Below are 19,986 nucleotides of genomic sequence, written 5' to 3' on the forward strand. Positions count from 1 at the left end.
CAATGGACTCTGTCCTTTGTACATTTCCACTAGCACTCAAGACTTTGGTAGATACAGATTCTGTCTTGTGACAAATATACAGTTGAATAATGAACTTGTATTTACTCTGAAAAGCGGGCCTTCAATACAGCAGTTACAGTCCTTAAAAATAATAATAATAAGGCAAACATAAATTTTCCTGTGCATATAGAACCATGCCATGAAGGCACATTTAGGGGATGTGGGGGTAGGGTCCCACACATTCTCGATCTCGGCCACTTTCAAGATGATGTGATCAGCACCATGCTCTGGCCACCTTTACCCTCCAGGGTCGCCACTAAGTACCCATTGATTTGAAGGTGGGTGAGTTCCAGAGTAGCTTTATGCAGGGACAAGGGTGGAAAAAACCAAACTTAGATCACCCACTCGGGGAACTGAACCCAGGTCTCCTGTGTGGCAGTCACAGATTAGAACGCTGCAGCTCCAAGAATATTTTATAGATGGGTAAAAATATTTTCAATTTTATCAATAAACCAACATAGATATACTCCTGTATCAACTTACAGATAATTCTGTTCTGCTCTAATAAAGAATAATAAACAAGATACATTTTCAGAAGCAAAGATATACTACTCGTATTGTGTGCAAAATTTAATTATGATAATAAAGTTAAAATTATGAGGGCACACAAAGGTGTGAAGGTAATGCTCCATGCCAGCTGATGGAGCACATTAATATATCCCTAATAATAGTAATAATAAAGAATGAAAGAAAACACTAAGGACGTGTATGTGTCTTCATGTGCATCTGCAGTGAATATTTTAGCTGCATTTTCTTTTGACAAACTGGGCATTCAAACTGGGGTTCCTTTCCGCAGCCAAAACGCAGGTGCCTCGTTAGATTGTCTTTTCTCGTATATACTTTCCCACACTGTGGACAAGCAAAGCGGTTTCCATCATATGCCTGATCACTGGGCGAATAATTGCTGGACAATGGGTCCTGGAAGGAGACCGAACTATTGCTTATTTCTTTTACTTCAGTATTATCCTCTGCTAAGGCTAACTCCATGAGCTGGACAGATCTTTCCAGTGAATAGTATTCATAGTCTGGAACAAACAAAAACAAAATATCCGGTTACTTTATTGTGAATAACCAAGGCAGCTTTAGAACTTATATAAGTCTCATTAGAATAGTTTCAGATAGTTTATATACTAACGTGTTTCTGCCTGTTTATATTCAGATTAATGATCCTTTACACCAGTTGTTTTTTAAATACCGGGTGGCCAGAATTAAAGTTACCCAAATCAGAGCCCTCTGTAGCCTGTTTGAGGCATCGTAGAACTCTGAAATTTGGTGAATCCACTATGAAGACCATGGGGAAGAGGATGGCGATAAGAAAAATAGTTCAATTTTCCACCACCAGGTTGAAATGTGGCGCTGTACTTCCATGATGTGTTGTACAAAATAATCACGTTAAGTGATTTAGCTGAGTTATTAATTAGAAAGACATTTGTTAGTGGCTGGAAGTTGCGAGAAAATAATCTCTCGTTTATTGCAAGATTGCAAGGTAAAGGCAAAACCATAACCAACTGGAGCAATTTACATCATTATTACATTTTCACCCTGGTGGTGGAAAATTGAACTTTTTTTCTTATCGCCATCCTCTTCCCCTTGGTCTGTATAGTGGATTCACCAAATTTCAGAGTTCTACGATGCCTTAAACAGGCTACTGAGGGCTCTGAGTTGGGTAACTTTAATTCTGGCCACCTGGTACAATTGTATTGAATAGGGAAAAGTACAATGAGGAATCTACAATGGATTTAAGATGAAAATATTGCCTATATAAAGCCCAATTCCGTGACTTGATAATTTATTAAGTGTCTTGTTACACAGAAACAAACCTTTTCGAAGAACATAAACTATTTTGTCACTTTAACTCTTTGCGGATTGGCCTGAAAATATGGTGTTTTTCCACCATGACATTTTTTCCTGTTTTTCAGAAAATCATAGAAAATATCTTCCTAAGTTTGCTATTATTTACCAAATATTTCTGAAATCTTTCTTACATTTATGAATGTCTCCTGAAACAATTTTTGAAAGAACAAAATTAAACATTGTAATAAAAGTTACTGCAAACATATTTTCAATACATAATATAGAAATAATTAATAAAAATTAACCTAAAAACGTTCTCTTCAGATTCAAAATCACCACTAACTGCGAAATCTGAAGCAGATTCATTGTAAAGAATTTCCACAATGCGCATATAATTTTTTTTATGCTATTCTCAGGAGTATAAGCAAAAGTGCAACAAAATTCGACACGAGTACAAGTTAAATTTAGCAGCAGCAGAAAAAAAAATCTAGCAGCTGAATCTAGCAGCATAGAGATGGTTAAAACACACATGCACAAGAGACGCAGTGCGAACAGTGAGCTACGCCCATCCATGTTGGTTGCAAAAAGATTGAATTTATTTTGATTCTGTCCACAGTCCGTAAAATGGAAATTGGTTATGAATATAGCCAAAGAGTGCCATCAATTAATAGGTAATTACAATGCAACATCCTTGTTTTACAAATCCAAGACAAATGTTGTAATTTTATGGATCCAGGATGGTAGATACCATTCACCACATTTCACAGATGTTGACTTGAATTTTAACTGCAAGTCATTTTTAAAATGTTTTAAGCTAACTTAACATATTGTTAATAAACTTATCATCACTGAAGGATCCATGGGTGTCCAAAAATTGAAAATCTAAAATAAGATTCATGCGACTTTTGTCACGTTTAATGTTAAAACTTCCTTCACAATTAACTGTGTTACAAGATTCATTGCTGAATTATAATAAAATAACTTTAGTCATATATGTAGATCAAGATATAAACAATGCACCAGATATTCTAATATCCTGTGAATATTTTAATGAGTACACAAATGCATGTAAGATTTTCTGCACATTCTTTGTAATACTGGATGATGGTAACATACATTTCTTGATAAAATAATCTCTCTCTCTCTCTCTCTACGTAACATCCAGTTATTCAGATATCCAAGTTGTTCGAAGTCGGTCGTATGCACATGCTTCATATGGGCAATTACATTATGCTTTGAATTTAATATCCTGTGAATATTTAAAGAGTACACAAATGCATGTAACATTTTCTGCACATTCTTTGTACAATAATACTGGATTATGGTAGCACACATCTCTTGATAAAATAAGTCTTGCTCTTTACGTAGCATTCAGTTATTCATGTATCCAAGTCGTTCAAAATCGGCCTTATGCACATGCTGCATATGGGCAATTAGATTATGTTTGTATTTGCATTTGTGTTGGCAAAATAAGCACTTAAGTTGCGGCTCCTTTCCGCAATCAACCCTCCAGTGCCTCGTGAGGGAATCTCTCCACTTGTAGCTTTTCCCGCATGTGGGACATGTGTGGAGGTTGCCTGCCATCGCTTGATTTCTATCATCAATTAGGAAACCGCTACGATTGTGTTGAGGATCCAATAACGACTCAGAGTGAATCTCTACCCCTTCCATTGGCTGCCAATCGCTACTCCAAAATTTGCATGAGCGATCCCTGGAGTCTGCAACAATAGAAAGCTAGAATTACTCGATTTCAGTTTCTCAGTCAATTGTATTATTCTAGCTTATAACACAAGCCTTGCAGATTATACATTTCAATTTCTCTCTCTCTCTCTCTGTAACGGAATAGTAAAGATATTTCCATGAAATAGGGAATGTACAATCAAAGTTCTGTATATGCATACAAACAAACACGCTCATATTTATGTTGGAGGTGTTATCATCATGGATGCCCGCAGATTTTTTTCCAGGGAGGGGCAAACAAGGTATTTTTTTCCAGGGGGGAGCAAACGAGGCAGATATTCCACTACAATAGTATTGTCCCCTCAATAAACATTACTTCAGTTTGAAGTTATCATGTTCCTGAAACGCCCTTGCAATAATTAACATATATTACTGTGACTCAAATGAAATGATATGTGTGAAATATGAACTTTTTGGTTGATTTTCACATTCCGGACGTCCATGGTTATTATAATGTGCTACAAAGTCAGTGGTTCCAGGATTGAATCAGGAAATGTACTGACAGCTTTTGGTGCTCGTACATGTATTTGTTTCATTTATACATTAACATTGTAGCAATTAATAGAGAAATAAAATGCAAAATAACCAAATAATAATAATGAACAATCTATGCACCATAATATGCACAGAAAACTTGAGTTAGAAAGTATCCAGTTGCATATGGATAAACGAACACTTAACTGCGAAAAAATAGAAAATATATACCATATCAAATACTATGTTCAATTGCATCGCATGATATATATTTGCAATTCCTTTATGGTTTGGAATACACAACTCGAACACAACTAATTACCTCAAAACTGTTGTGTTTGTAATTTTTGTTTTACGCACACAAGCCAAAATACTTCTTGTACCTTTCCTGGTGATGAATGATGAGTAGCTTCTTTCACGAACATGGTTTTAAGTTTTGAAAGCATATCCAGAACTGACCCACTTGATATAATGATTCTGATTTTTGTTATTAAGTGTTGCTTTTCTGCTACTTTAGCTAAACATGACTAAGTTCATATCATAAGAGAATCTCTTAAATGTACACTAATTTGAAGCAAGCAGCAGAACAGATATTCAAAAGCAAACCAGTTCTTGAATCAAAGCACATTCTTTTGAAAACATTAGTTCATCAATATATACACAGTTGTGTGAAGAATATCCAATGAACATACTCAAAAGTCTCTCTCTAGAATCTTTATTCACAAAAATAAGCACTTACAAGAACAAAACCTAACTTTCACCAAATTTCCAAAATTTATAACAAATTTTCATTTCAGGAATATTTTCTGAAGCATTTTCTAGTTATTACATAACTTCTCAATAAATATTTAACAATAAAAACATTTTCTGATTTTAAGATTCAAAAGTTGTCATACCATATACAATTAAATAAATGATTTGTTTTTTAATAATAAAATCAGTAAAATTAATGCATTCTTGACTTTTCTTAAGCAGACTTATTAGCACATTGTAACTTGATCACAACAATAAGCTAATACATGAAATAATAAAAGGCACATATTCATACACTACATACAATCTGATGCACTTTCTAACATCAATAATATAATTGTATTGTAAACTATTGTGTGATATATTTGGGAAATAAAAAGATGAAATAAAAGCTGACTCTAAAAGAACCATACTGGAGGTAAACTTCATGGTCTAGCAATACTAAAAGAGCTGTTCACATTGAGTGATATAGAAGAATATTGTAAACCGAGCTACTCGTCAAAATATTTTTCTCTAATTGCTTCACTACTTTATCTACTGCATTGGTAGATTCACACCGACACTTTTGTGTGAGCTTTGGATGTGACGCTGAAGGTTCGCTTTGTGTTTGCTTCTTGTTGGGCAAAAGGGACATTGAAAACGACCCAGTTGCCCACACTCGTACTCCATATGTCGTTTCAAGTTATGCTTCCATCTGTAGGCTCTTCCGCACTGGGGACACGTAAAGCCTACGTTGTCCAGCGTTAGACCGTATCTACCACCGCTATTTTCTTCCTCTATGTTACACACCCCACTCGGATCAATCCTAGATTGTAGCATCTGGAGGCGCATCAGCGAGACATTAGTCTCCGGCTCTGGCATATCGGCAAAGACTTTGATGTCTGCAATGATAAAGAAAGAGCCGTCTGTTATTTCTCTGTGCCATAAGTATATGAGTGCACTTATCATAGTGCTTAATGATTGTAATTGTATATTATTACATTATTTCAATGAAATATATGAAGCGTTTTAAATACTACATATAGATAAACAAAGCGAAATGTTAATGGTGATTGTGTTCAAATCTTATATGTATAAACAGGTGCATATAGTCAGTAACTATAGAGGAACATGAATCTGCATAATTTGTAAAATATTGTACTAGAACTATGAATGTATTGATATGAATTTTTACTGATACTAATGTTATTGACCAATAAGATAACTAAGTGCACACTGAACCAATGAAAAAGTAAATATATTTAGGATCTGAATCATATATTACCATCTTTATATAAATACAAATGTAACCGAATTGCTCTATGAGGTTTAGCTTGGATAAATAAATTGTGTTAGATTATAATCTCAAAACAAAATACATTTTCCTTAATCGCATGGTCAAATAGCACTTTGAGAGTTAAGATATGCCTATGGTATTTTGTTCAGTCATATGTGGCCAATGTGTTAACTCTCATCATCAGAGATTATCTAGAGTTTAACGTCCATGTGCTGGTTCAGCTGAACCATGGTGTTGGATTAACATCAAAACTGTAGGCTCCAATTAACAATTGAATTTGAACCACTGAATTGGCTTTGCCCGCAGTGTTCAATGCTTTTAACAAACACATTAATGAACGAAAATGCAATTCAAACACCAATCAGAAGAAAATTTATCATTTTACTTAACCGTAAAACAAAACAGAGGATTGAGTGCATCTTCCAAAAAAGATAAACAGTATTTGCTTCACGATATATATTTTCAGAGAGAGAAATGTTTGAAGTACATTTTAAAAATAATATGAAAATTTATATTCTGAATAGCAGAAACTTAACTCTGAAACGTATGGATTTTCGTATCAATAATCTTCTAACGACTCAAACTTCAATTTTATTAAACATTACGCATTGATTGTAACATTTTATTTACATTTTTTTGAGTGCTCTACTCACTCTAAGTACAGGAATTTTTAATATCAAGCAACAAATTATGAGTAGCTTTGGACTCCCAAACACACAACACATAATAAATGCGAATCGTTTATAAGGTGTTTTAGTGAATAGGAGATGAACCAAGTTATAATCAGTTTATCTATCATACCAAAATAATTTTTGACAACCATTTTCTGTAATTATACATACACTCAAAGCTACTTGCACAAACCTACAATCTAAATGAACTACTCCTACTGCAGTCTTTAGTCACAAAATCAAATAACATATACTAAACACATTATGGCTTCTCTGATAAACAAAAGTCTATAATCAATTTAGTGCTTGCTTTACGGTAAAACTTCACACATTCGAATGGGACAAGTAGATGTGTCTTTTAAGATTAGTCTTTTGCTTGCACTTCCGGGGGCAGTGTGGGCATTGAAATAATGCTTCTTTCCCGCATTCGTATAGCATGTGCCTCTTCAAATTATGCTTCCACTTATACACGCGTCCACACTTCACACACGTGGCCCCTCCGCTCTCCTGGTGTATGTTCTTTGCAGTCTCCAACAGAAAGTCCAAGCTTTGATCGATATCATCTTGACATTTGTTTCCGGTGTCCAACGACAAATGTTGAATTGACGGAATGTTCTGTAAGGCCCAGTTCCCTCCAGGGTCAGCAAAAAAGTCTGTAACAATATAGAGAGTGCCTCAGTTACCTACCAGTACCTCTCCATTTCATCAACCAGTAACAATTCAACTGAACAATTGCCTTAAGAACAATCACCAGGGTGATAATGATAACAAAAGCTGGAAGACATTGATACTTATGTTAGTACAGGACTTCGGTTTGAATTAAGGATGGGCACAAAATCCAGATAACAGATATCAGGATTTCAAATTATCCAATATCCATAATGGATAATCCAGATATTTGGATAATCTGAATAATTCAGATATATCTGGATAGAACAGATTTGATGAAGAATTTGTGGAAAATACATACAGTGAAACACAAAAATGACAAATCAAAGAATATGTGGATAGCCCATTAAACAAATAAACGATAAAACTGTCTGGATAATGCACACATTCAGATATCTGGACATTTAGGATAATCTGAATATTCAGATAACCCAAACATCCAGATAATTTGGATATCCAAATAATCATATAGAAAATTATCCGATATGCGAATAAAATTTTATCCGGATTTGACCATCCCTAGTTTGAATTCTGACTTTGGATGGATAATATTCTGATCTAGAACATTAACAGTATTCCTATGAAAGATGGTAATGGGTGTGATTGTTGCACAAATGGACCTGGTTTGAATGAACACATGGACGATAAAGCAAGATGCTACCACAGAGATCAAAGAATATGTGAAGATTTGTTGCACATTCCACATGCATTTCCACAGTATGGTTCTAACCAAAGGTATGAATGTTAATATCACAGCATTGCCAATTCAGTGGACATACAGTGATAAGCTAGCCTTGGATAACAGTATCTACATGATAACAGTATTGAACAAACATGTGCTTCCCAGTTTATATTAATTATTTTTAATTGCTTACCTTCCCCTCCTTGCACATTGCAACATGCCATGAAGGCATAATGGGGGATTCACAATCTTTGCTATCTGTAGAGGTGACGTGATCAACACCATGCTCCAGATGCCTTTAACTCCCGATACCCACACATTAGAGGGATGGCCAAATCTGGATAAAATTTTATCTGGATATCAGATATTTTTTATCTGGATTTCAAATATCGAAATATATTCTGATATTATTATCCATACAGACTGTCTGGATATCCAAATTGTCTACACTATTCATATATCCAATATTCGAATTATCCAGATATCCAGATTATTGGTTAGTTTTATCATTTATCCGTTTACGGAGTCCACATATTATTTGTTCGTCATTTTCATATTTCACCGTACGGATTTTCTACAAAGCCTTCACCAAATATTTTCTATCAGGATATCCGTTATCTAGATTTTGTGGCCATTCCTATAATTGAACCCATGTCTCCCAGATGATAGTCAAGAGACGCAACTGAGTGGGTATTTGCAGCTCTATTCCTAGTTTATAAACAAATTAACTAATGTGTGCACCCCCCCCCCCCCATGTGTCTTTATGACACAATGCAAGGCACAAGGGATACTTTTTTTTTTTTTTTTTTTTTTTTTTGCAGTAACTTACTCAAAAATTGAAGGGTATCATAGAAACATCTGACTGCCACATGAAGAGACCCAGGGTGCGGAATTTTTCCAGCAATGTCTGTCCATGGAGCAGCTCTGGGGTCCTCTAATAAATGGGTGCCGGTGGAGGGGGTAGACTGGAGCATGGTGCTGATCACATCATATCCACAAAACGGCAAAGATTGTATATACACATGGGGTCCTATAATCACCCCTCCCCCCCTCATATGCCTTCAACACATGTTATGTGCTGGGTGTAGTTTTGCTTTTAAATATTCACTAGATTCACTGAAGGAATATTATTAGGCATCCAGGAGGCAATAATAAAAAAAATGATTTTATTAGTTTACAATTTGCTCTTTTAATCTTTAGCATGTATATATATATATATATAGATATATATCCTAGCACCACATGGCACCAAGTAATGTGTTATTTCTTGAAAACTATACACAATATTTCAGTTCTGTCTTCTTGTTCATTTATATACCTAGGTATATACAAAGGTATGACATACTCAAATTATAAACCAATATATCCATTGCTACTATTAAAATTCCATAAGATAGCAACACTGCTGCTATTATACATACTTATTATTTTTTTGCACAAGAAGTATTACCCTGTTTTCAATGAAAGTTTGTATGGTTGTAGAAATGCCCAACTGCTATATACTACATTTTTTCATTCAATTTCAATTTCTTCTTCCTTTAACACTCATTATTGGGATACATAAAGTATAAATTTTACCTCCACGAAAAGCCCTGTCTTTAGGATAGAAAACAAAACAAATTTCATCTCTCTACGACAATTAGTTCTCGAGTTATAATTTGTTTTTGTACTTCGTAGTAAGTTTGAAAAACATGCCTTGAAAAGGCCCCGTCCGGAGGAGTTTACCCTCGCGAGAGACTCTGTCCACTAAAAGTTAAATACTTCTCGGGTAATCACTTAATTTTTACATTTTCAGGATAGGGGTTATTTATTAATTTTAGTGGGGAGTAATCACCTCAGACTCCCACGTAGCCGAATGGCTGATGCTTTCGTCTTTGGTGCAAGCAGTCCCTGGTCCAAGTCCCAGTGCTCGCCAAAGATATCAGCCAACATCTGTGGCAGAGTGGTTAGCACAGTGCACTACTATGCCAGGGATCCCATGTTGGAATTCCACATGAGTGTTTGTTGTGTCACTTCGTCAATTTCATTGTATCATCACTCATCTTCATGATTAGCCAAAAGAGGCAGAAAAGTGAAGTAAAATAAATCAACCAACCAATCAACTTGAAAATAAGTAGTAGCAGGCTCCGTTCTCAAAAAACAGAAAACAGCAGCACACTGAATACACTAACGAGTCGTCCAATGGAAAAGCTTCGTGGCAGGCCCTGGTCCTTAGATCCTGTACTCCTACTTGCATGCATCCTGTTGCAACTGTGCTGACAATTGGTGGGTATTCGGTTGCTTGGGAATTATTTAGTTTTCATGGTTAGCAACCCTGCTCTGAAGGTTACATAAAATGCTCGATCCACTAGATGGCTATTGAACCATGTAGTTTCGTTTAGTAATCACATCACTTACAAATATGACACAATTTCATACTATTTTAGAATTACTCTGCAAATGTACCCCACACTGTCATCTTTGAGTGTTGCCAACATGTATACAAAAGTACACGAATTTGTATTGAGAAAAAGTAGTTCCACAGAGGATGTTTCAAGTTGTCATGGAAACAGTAACTCACCTATCAATTTTGATCTTACACTCTGACATTTTATGCACGCCATATAAATGAAACAAACTAATCTTTACTATAGTTTATTTTCATTACAGTCCTACACAATACAGACACTGGACTATTAGTTGTTATAGGCTAAATAATACAGAATCTTTACACCTCCCTTGCGAGTTGCATTGTTCAGTTAGTGTTTAATTTCTGGTGTAGCAACATTATTTACTCTGAACTGGTATATCTAACAATCTGTTTGCAAATGGGTTTATATTTTTTCCATCAAACAGCAAAAAATTAGAAACAAAGTACATTCCTTGACTAGAATTATTCATACAAAATACATGTTATTGTTAAAAAGAAGTTAATTGCTTGTTGTACTAACTGTACATTGTACTAAATGAATTTTCATTTTTTACTGTTTGTAACAATACAGACTAATAATTTCCATAACTGAGAAAGATGAAATTATAGGACTGTGTATACACACTTCCGACTTCTGTAGCATTTTGAAATTACAATTTTCATTTGTAATGAGGTAATACCCAAACACATAATGGATCAAAGTGTGAACAGATAGTAAAAACAAAAAAAAGTTAATGTATTTTAAATATGCACACACAGTGCGTAATTACTTTCTACATGTAAGTAATTTGTATGGAGGAAAAATCTAGCAATTAAAATTGTTTTCAAATAGAAAGTTGGAATGTACAGTCAAGTGAAAAAAATATTTAAAATGTAAAAAGAAGACATTTCCAACTTAACGCACACACAACTAACTTTGCATTTACTTATACTATAATCATATTATGCAAATGGCTAACTTTTGACAATTCCATAAATCAAAAATATTAAAACAAAATTATGATTTTTGATAAGTATAAAAAAATAACAATTTCAAAATGTATGCATTTCTTCTCTTCGCCTGTAGTATGTTACTTTCTTAGGCACTGTCTATATTGTTTCCTTCTACATAAAGAATTGCTTTATTGTGTGATAAACAGTCTCTTAAGTGTGCAACATTTTTGTTCACTAACAGAAGCACTGCCATTTGTCAAACTATATTAATTTATTAGTTCTAATTTAAACACTTATTATTATTTATTATTATTTCTGCATGAAGTTGTAAGTATAAGAAACCATAAAAAAAAGTCCATACTCTTTTGGCTGAACAATCTATGAACACAAACATCTCAGCTCAATGGCATTTTTGTCTTAAAATAATATGGTACGATAACGACAACTGCAAATTCTAAAGAATTGTGCAATTTTATCAATTATTAGTCACTAATTTATGTAAAGAGTTTCAAAATAGTTGAATGTATGCAAATGCCAAGAACTTCAAAATTTACATTATATGTAGTCAACTAAACAAAGGGCTTCAACAAATTTGAGTCATTGCCTACTGCTATCATTTCTGAAATGTCTCAATGTTCTTAACATTGCATATGATCAGTCAATTTTCTCCCTGTGAATATTCTGAATGTGGCGCCTCAAACTCGATTTGTGCTTGCACTTTAAAGTACAGAACGGGCACTGCAGTTGAGCCTCCTTTCCACACTCATACTTCAAGTGCCTTTTCAGCGTCGCTAGCCATTGGTATGGTCTTCCACACTGTGGACATTTTATGAAACCCTTTGGCGTATTTCCAAGACCTTCTGGGCATTGGCTAGCATCAGTGTTGGCATTCCGGCTTCTGCCATGCCTAACTTCCAAAGACCCTGGCTCGACAACAGTGGCTTCTAGCATGGACCAATCGCTCCAAGAATTGATGTCAGCATTGAGCACAACATCTGCAACAACAGAGAAACCTGTTATTTGTCCCATGCCATAAGATGAGCCACATCCTTCTTATTGCCCAAATTAATACTGTTATATACAAAGCCTTATAAGGACTTATGATATTTTACAATTTAGCAAATAAAAAATCAGCTGTCAAGCATAACACACTGCAGCACAAATCATCCATAAATTGTTACACCTTTTCTGGTAATCGTTGATTTTTTACAGCACAAACCTTAGAAATAATGTCAACTCTTCATTTGAGAGCAACAGAATAATGAAAAGAATAAAATCTCAAACATTATTCCTACCTACTATGAATTTCTCAATGTGCAGAATTTGGTAGGAAGTTAGATTACATATAAACAAGAATAATTACGTGGAAAAACAATAAATATTTGCATTCCTTATTTTATGATTAGCAATGATTATACAAACTTTATGAAAGGATATGCACACATAAAGGAATAGGAGTGTCTAGGCAAGAACTCAGAACCTTTGACGGCTAGATCACGAGTCAACCACGGTGGCTTGGCAACCGAGATGGTATAAGAAAGAATACAAGAATTTAGAACTATGAAGACACCAGAAACATTTTCATCACAATGATTACACACACGAGAAAATCACCCAATGGGAAAAATATGAAAAACTTGCATAATCTTGTTGTGCCTTCTTGTTTTTCAATAATATTCTATTGTGTGTATACATACAAAAACTCACTCCCCTGCCATATAGAAATGAAGGCCCAAAATAAGCTCACTTGGCCAAAGATAAAGGAAAGCACGGGCAATACAAGGAAGTTGGGGATGAGACTATTGTCTACAATGAAAGAAATGTTCTGAACTTCATATCAGTACAATGCATAACCTACAAACACTCCCACGCTAGCAAGTGTTGTTACTATTAGCATCAAGTAAATCTCCTAAACTTACTTTATTTGTGAATGCATGCTAATATATACTTCCGCTATATTACAGAATCACAAACAAATTAGAGAAAATTATATGCAGAAAATATGCAAATTCTTATCCCTCCCAAAGAATAGCAGTGAGAACTTAAACATTATACAGAGCAGATATGTAAATCTTGAGAATATTATCTCCATACTTTCTCCCAGAAAAATCTACCCACCATATTTATTCCTGAGAGATATCATGTAACTTCCACACTTCTGTGTAAAGAATCCAAAATGTCTAAAAATTTCCTCTATGGATATTCTGAATATGGCGCACTAAATTTGACTTATGTTTACATTTTAAGTTGCAGAAGGGACATTGTAATTGGGCTTCCTTTCCACACTCGTATTTCAGATGCCTTTTAAGAGTTGTGGCCCATTTATATGGTCGCCCACACTGGGGACATGACACAAAGTTATTTTGGAGGTTCATTCTAAACCCTTCCACACAGTTGTTATGCTCAAGATTTGTATTCAGGTCTCTCTGACCCTGCAACGACACTGGTTCCACCACGGTAGCTTCTAGATTAGACCAATCACTCCATGAATTGATGTCGGCGTTCACAAGAAAGTCTGCAACAACAGAGAAACCTTATTTGTGTGAGGCCTTGAATCGCGACTTACTTTTCCTTTATAAATATTACCTAAAAACACTGTGTAACACTGAAGATGAACGGCCAGTCATGCATGTTCTCCTCATAGTTATTTTACCAACATCATATTTCAACATTTCTAATCCTGCAGAATCATGCTTATGGGTTAGGGTTGTGCCCATACCAGTTTATACTTTTCTGGCGTTTAAATATCATGGAAATTATGCAAAATGTATAATTTTCATTATTTTGGCAGCAGCATTACAGAGAATGTGGGTTTTGTAATTAAATAATTATATTATGTGAAATTTCTAATATTTTAAAAAAAGATAAAAAGATAAAGTGCTCCCCTGTGCTTAGCACCATGCCATGAAGGCGTATAGGGGGTGTGGGGGTAACGCCCCACACTTTCTTGATCCGGTCATGAGTGGGGGTGATGTGATCAGCATCACGCCCCTGACCGCCTTTACCCCCCAGGGTTTCCCCCAGGTACCCATTTTATTCGATGCTGGGTGGGCGCCGGGGCCGCTTCCATCGTTAGAAAAGTTCCCGGATTTGAACTGGCCGGGGATCCAACCCGGGACCTTGAGCATGGAGTCAGATGCATTACAGACTGAGCCACAGCGGCCACCTAATTTCTAATATTTTAAAATAAACATTTTGAACCATTTTAAATTGTTTCAATTTGGTATCGGTGGGAAGATTATTGGTGTATCAGGTCAAAGAGGTATCAAGTGACATTTCACTTGTCACTTTAGTGTTAAATCACAGTTACATACTCAGATAGCATGTCTCTCGCACTACAAGGTGCATTCTTTTGAATCCCTGTGCTGTTACAGTTACAAGGCAGCCAGAGCATGGTGCTGATCACATCACCTCCACAAATATGGCTGAGACCATGAATGATTAGGGGTTGGTATACCTTTACCTTATCTAAACCTGAACGAATTTCATAACAATGTACCTTCAGAATAAAAAGTATCCACTGCAGTGCATGATGGTTCGAATTTTACCTCCGCCACATGCATGGGAGTTTGTGAAGGAATGATGAGGTTTAAACAAAACAGAATTCACATAAAGTTACGATAACTTCAGCAAATTTTATTTGGCGATTTCAACACAAAAACACTATTCATTTGAACAACACAATCAAATATCAGCGATATGAAGTTTATTCAAAACACAAGATTCTTTCTGAATATTATATGAATGTATAACTAATTTGCATCAAATTCCAGCTAGAAACACGAGAAGGCAAGTGAATAACTTTTAACTTCTACTGTACAGACTAGTTGTACTCGTAGACACTTTTTATGATTAAAGATCAAAATCAAATCACAACATGCCTACACATGCACAAAACAAAAAGCATTAACACTAAATTTCACAGTTGCAGTTGAATTGTTTATTATACAATTTTCTCGGGCAGAACTTCCTTATGCATCACTTGTAGATGGCGAACTAAGCTCCACTTTCGCTTGAAACTGCTCGGACAGTAGGGGCACCGAAATTGAGCCGGATTTACACATTCATATCTTGCATGACGATTTCGACTTGGTCTTGATTTATAAACTCGTCCACAATTTCCGCAAGGGTACGCACCTTCAACGTCTTTCATTTCTAAGGAAATATTACTTTGAAATACTTGCATTTCTGGTTCCAGCCTAGAACCAGTTACAGTGCCTGTAACAGAAAGAGTTTCTGTTATTGGCTAATAGTTTCAACCTTTATTTTTTGTTTGTTTAAAACTGCGACTGATTAACACGATTACAATTAATATAATTTTGAAGTGGATACAGTAAATTCTGAATTATCTAATTAGACTATTCAGAAATTAAATTCTATTAGGCTTTTGTTTTTTAAAAAAGTGCACGTCTCTGTCACAAGTTTATTATGGTCTGAATCCTTACTACTTTTCAACATAGTCAACACACTGTTAAGGCACTTGTCCCACCAGGGTACACCATCTTTGAAGACTGCCATCTGTAACTTCATTTGGATGGGAATAATGGAAGCACCCCATTTACAGTCTGGACTTGGCACATAGTGGCTTCCATATTTCTCTACATTTGAATAAGTTCTATGCATGCAAATGACAGATTCCTCGACGAGGGTCTACAAAAGCTTCTGTCTTAATGTCACAGGTGCCATAGCAGTGAGGAAGGATTTTAGACCTATTGAACTTGTAACAAAAATGTGTACCACTTTCTAAAGCCTAAGAGAACTTACTTCCTAAATAGCTTGATATATATAATTTTGCAAACTTTCATGTAAAGAGAAAATTTATTCCAATTTAAATTTTCACTTTCTGTCAAAGACATGCGCACATACAGTTCATTATCTCCCCCCTCTCTCGCTCTCACACACACACACATTGCATAAAAGATGGATATGTGCATTGTACACGTCCATATATTCTCCATACCACAGTTACTTTGCTTCATGCTAAAAATTAACCCAACATAGTAAAAAGTCGAAAGTCTCACTGTGGCCTCAGTATTGTGAGGACACTGGAAAGATTTGAAAATTTATACATTCTGATCGAGAAAGCCAAATAAAAACTATAATGGAATCACACCACTCCGCAAACAGTTGCTTGACAGGTCAAGGTCCTCACAGAAGTGAGGCATCGTAACTAATCATAAAATGCAATTAACAGTGACCTCAACAATTACTTCATAGTAAGATAAGTAAAGTTAGGAGTGGATCTAAAGCTTAAACTCTGGCTAAAAGTTTTGAATACGTAATTCATATACAGGGTGGGCTATGGAAACCCAATGATTTTTTAGGTACATAGTTTTCAACATTGCAATCAGGCACGAACCAACACATATCAAGCTTGCATAACAGACATTTTTAGTGACAATGGGGGACTGGACTACTGAACATTATGCTGAAAATGTTTTTTAAAGATGGTGCCTCGGTAGTATTTATGCTGCAGTCACTCCGTGAGCATTTCAGCATTCCCCAGGTGTTTAAATAATAATAACAGTGTAAACAGATGGAAAACAATGAACCAATGATAATAAAGGAAGGTCACATCCAGCCCTATTAATCTGATTAAAAAAATAAGAGCAATTTTACAAACAAATATCATTACAATCCCAGCTTGGGCATGGGTATTCTTTGTGAGTGTCCCTTCATTAATTTCATCATGTCATCACTCATCCTCCTCCCACGATTAGCCAAAAAGTGGAAGAAAATGATGCTAAATAACAAAAATCAAATGAAATACAATTACCTCTGCACCATTTCACGACTGAGTGTGAAGGTGGTGTATGTGGCGCATTAGGCTGGACTTGTGTTTACACTTGAAAGTACAGTACGGGCACTGTATCTGGGCATCTTTCCCACATTCGAACTTTATATGCCTCATCATGTTTCCTCTCCATCTATATGCTCTTCCGCATTGCGGACAAATGTTGGCTCTCTCCCCTGCTTGTTCGTTCGATTGAGTTCTACTCAAAACATGTTCCCAACTATCGATGTCGTCGTGAGTCATGGATTCTGTAACAACAGAGAACCCTGTTATTCAACATAATGCTCCACCATGTTGCCTTATTATACCTTACTCTTCTTCCAAAATGAAACTTTAATCTCCAAAAATACACATACATCTCCATATTTCTATTATGGTTGACACTGACCAATACTCTCTAGATTCTAGGAAACCCGTGAGGAATGCAAATTGCTGACCGATGCATTATTAGTTTTGCACCAACATTCTGAGATTTCATTGTTTCTTTGATTTGTTGTTTTAATTCCACTTTATGCACTGATAGGCTAATCGGGACTGGAGATACAGTTTAAAGTAGGATCCGAACCACTATGTGCCTCCACCAGGATTCGAACCCGGGACCCCTTGATTACAAGATGACAAACTTACCGCTTTGCAATCGGGCAGGCCATTGTGGATTAACATAATCTCATATTTGGGCAAGATTGATATGTCACAGGGTAGCATTTGCCATGGGGATGAGGGGAAATTCCTTTCCTTTAGATACTTGTATCCCTCCCTTTTCTTGTTCCAAACAGAAGGGTGATTCAAAAAGTAAGTTAAAATTCATATAATATCTTGGCAGAATTGTACAAGTGTGGCACATGCATGGAATGGAAGTCACATCTATTGTTTCTTGACAAGACTCATGTTGTATCAAGATGTAAAATGTACCATACTCCAAAAATTGCAATTCTTCCATGATTTATTTGAAATAACAGTGATATATGGGTCAAATGCAATGTTGCATCCAACCAAAACAAAGTCACTTGCACATAAGTTTTAGTTTGACTGATTGCCACTTGGATGCACTGATGTTCAATATACAATCTTGCTAGAAGTTCTAGGATTGTCTCATTGCTGGAGTATGGGTGGATCATCATCTTTATTTTTCACCTATTTCATCATCATTGTCACAACATAATTTAAGTAGAAAAGTAATGATGTTAAAATAACAAAAAAACATGAACCCTGACAACATCCAAAGATACGGGAGTAGTTACAATTACACCAATATTATTACTATTTGAGGAAAAAGGTCTTAAAATTTCAAGTTTTTTTTAATGAAAGAAGAGAAATGTGTAATTTTCAGAAATTACCTAGTAACACTGTTAAACCTTGTTTCCATGTTAATAAAACATTACAAATTTGACTTGGTGAGCATTTTAATGTTTTATAAATTACCGAGTGTTGCATTTGAAATGTTAGCTTCAGAGTGTTGATAAACCATGTTGAAGCATTCAGACACTGTTAATTAATACACAAGGGATGGGACAGTTAATCGGTATGGGTTGATATAGGCATATTGGTGTATCAGTTTATCAGCAAAATTACTGATTATTTTACCCATCCGATATATCTATAAATATCTTATAATTCCATGTAAAATTATGACATTTTGCTTTAATTTTCATGGATAATCTCCATGCCCTACTTTTAAAAAAAGTAAATATCTAAATATTCAGCTTCTTTTGCACTGCAGTCACCTCGAAACACATATTTATTAAGGAAGTCAATGATCCATTCAAGTTCTTCAAGCAGCATTTGGAATTATATACTGGATCGTTACCAACTAACATTTCATATCGGTCCATCCCTATAATATACACAGTCCGGATATCCATTTATGAGGAAGAAACAAATCTTGAGAAAATTCTGTAAGTAATCCTTACTTTGTAAGGTCAAATCAAATCAATTACAATTCTTTTGGAATTCATACAAGGCAAATCAAGTGGAACAAACTTTTGAGGGTTCAGCTATCTGAAAAAGCCTTACATATTCTTGTCATAAACAGTTACTTCTTACAAAATATTTAATGCTGATTTATTCTTTTTGACTTACCGTGTATATCACTTTATAAAAACACTAAATTTGCACAGTTTTGGACAGCAGAAATCAAGACTCTTGTTAATGTCGAAACTTTATTTATATTAACTCTTCACAACTATGAAATGACACACATACAATTTACAGAGGAACATGTCTTTAGAATGCTAAACAAAATGCTTGAAAGCTTCAGAGATTGGCCAATTCGCATCAATCAGAAATGTCTTCCAAGTTATGCGTAAGCTGAATATGCCTCACTAAATCAGACTTGTGTTTGCTTCTCTTTGAACAAATAGGACACTGAAACTGTCCTTCCTTTCCACACTCGTACTGAACATGGCGAACTAGTGATTGCTTATACTTGTATGATCTTCCGCACTTTGCACACGTCAAATTCTGTGGATCATGTGAAATTCTAGGAAAGGTTGCAGTCAGATCTATGAAGGTTCTACTAGGATCAGTGGAGCATCTACTCTGCTTCTCTGGGTGAACAGGGATCATCCAATCGGGCCATGATGAATCTTGATGAAGATTTGACTCTGTAAGTACAGAGATTGTCCAAATAGTTTCTCATGTTATTCAAAAAGTTTCTGTTTCAAATACTCCCACCCCCTATTTTGCCATCCTGCAACATTTTAACAAATAAAAATGCACTAATAATGTTTT

At 35.4% G+C, this 19,986-nt stretch overlaps 1 protein-coding gene across 10 annotated transcripts in view; it reads right to left on the minus strand.

Annotated features, from left to right (window-relative positions):
- Positions 1 to 19,986, minus strand: part of LOC146004770 (uncharacterized) — a 239,756-nt gene that overhangs the window by 89,259 nt on the left and 130,511 nt on the right. The window contains exon 5 of one of the 10 annotated variants that reach the window (XM_083143773.1): positions 649 to 1,085. The exons of 4 other annotated variants lie outside the window; for them this stretch is intronic. In XM_083143773.1, coding sequence (XP_082999899.1) covers positions 757 to 1,085 — 329 coding nt within the window. In that variant the 3' untranslated portion in view covers positions 649 to 756. Of the gene's footprint in view, positions 1 to 648; positions 1,086 to 3,192; positions 3,573 to 4,958; positions 5,703 to 7,053; positions 7,422 to 10,821; positions 12,458 to 19,505; positions 19,860 to 19,986 lie in introns of those variants that run through there. 5 more of the 10 variants (XM_083143766.1, XM_083143764.1, XM_083143775.1 and 2 more) reach the window with 5 other exon arrangements.

Source organism: Lepisma saccharinum, chromosome 22 (genome assembly GCF_977018435.1).
Source record: "Lepisma saccharinum chromosome 22, izLepSacc3.1, whole genome shotgun sequence".
In the NCBI taxonomy this organism is placed as follows: Eukaryota; Metazoa; Arthropoda; class Insecta; order Zygentoma; family Lepismatidae; genus Lepisma; species Lepisma saccharinum.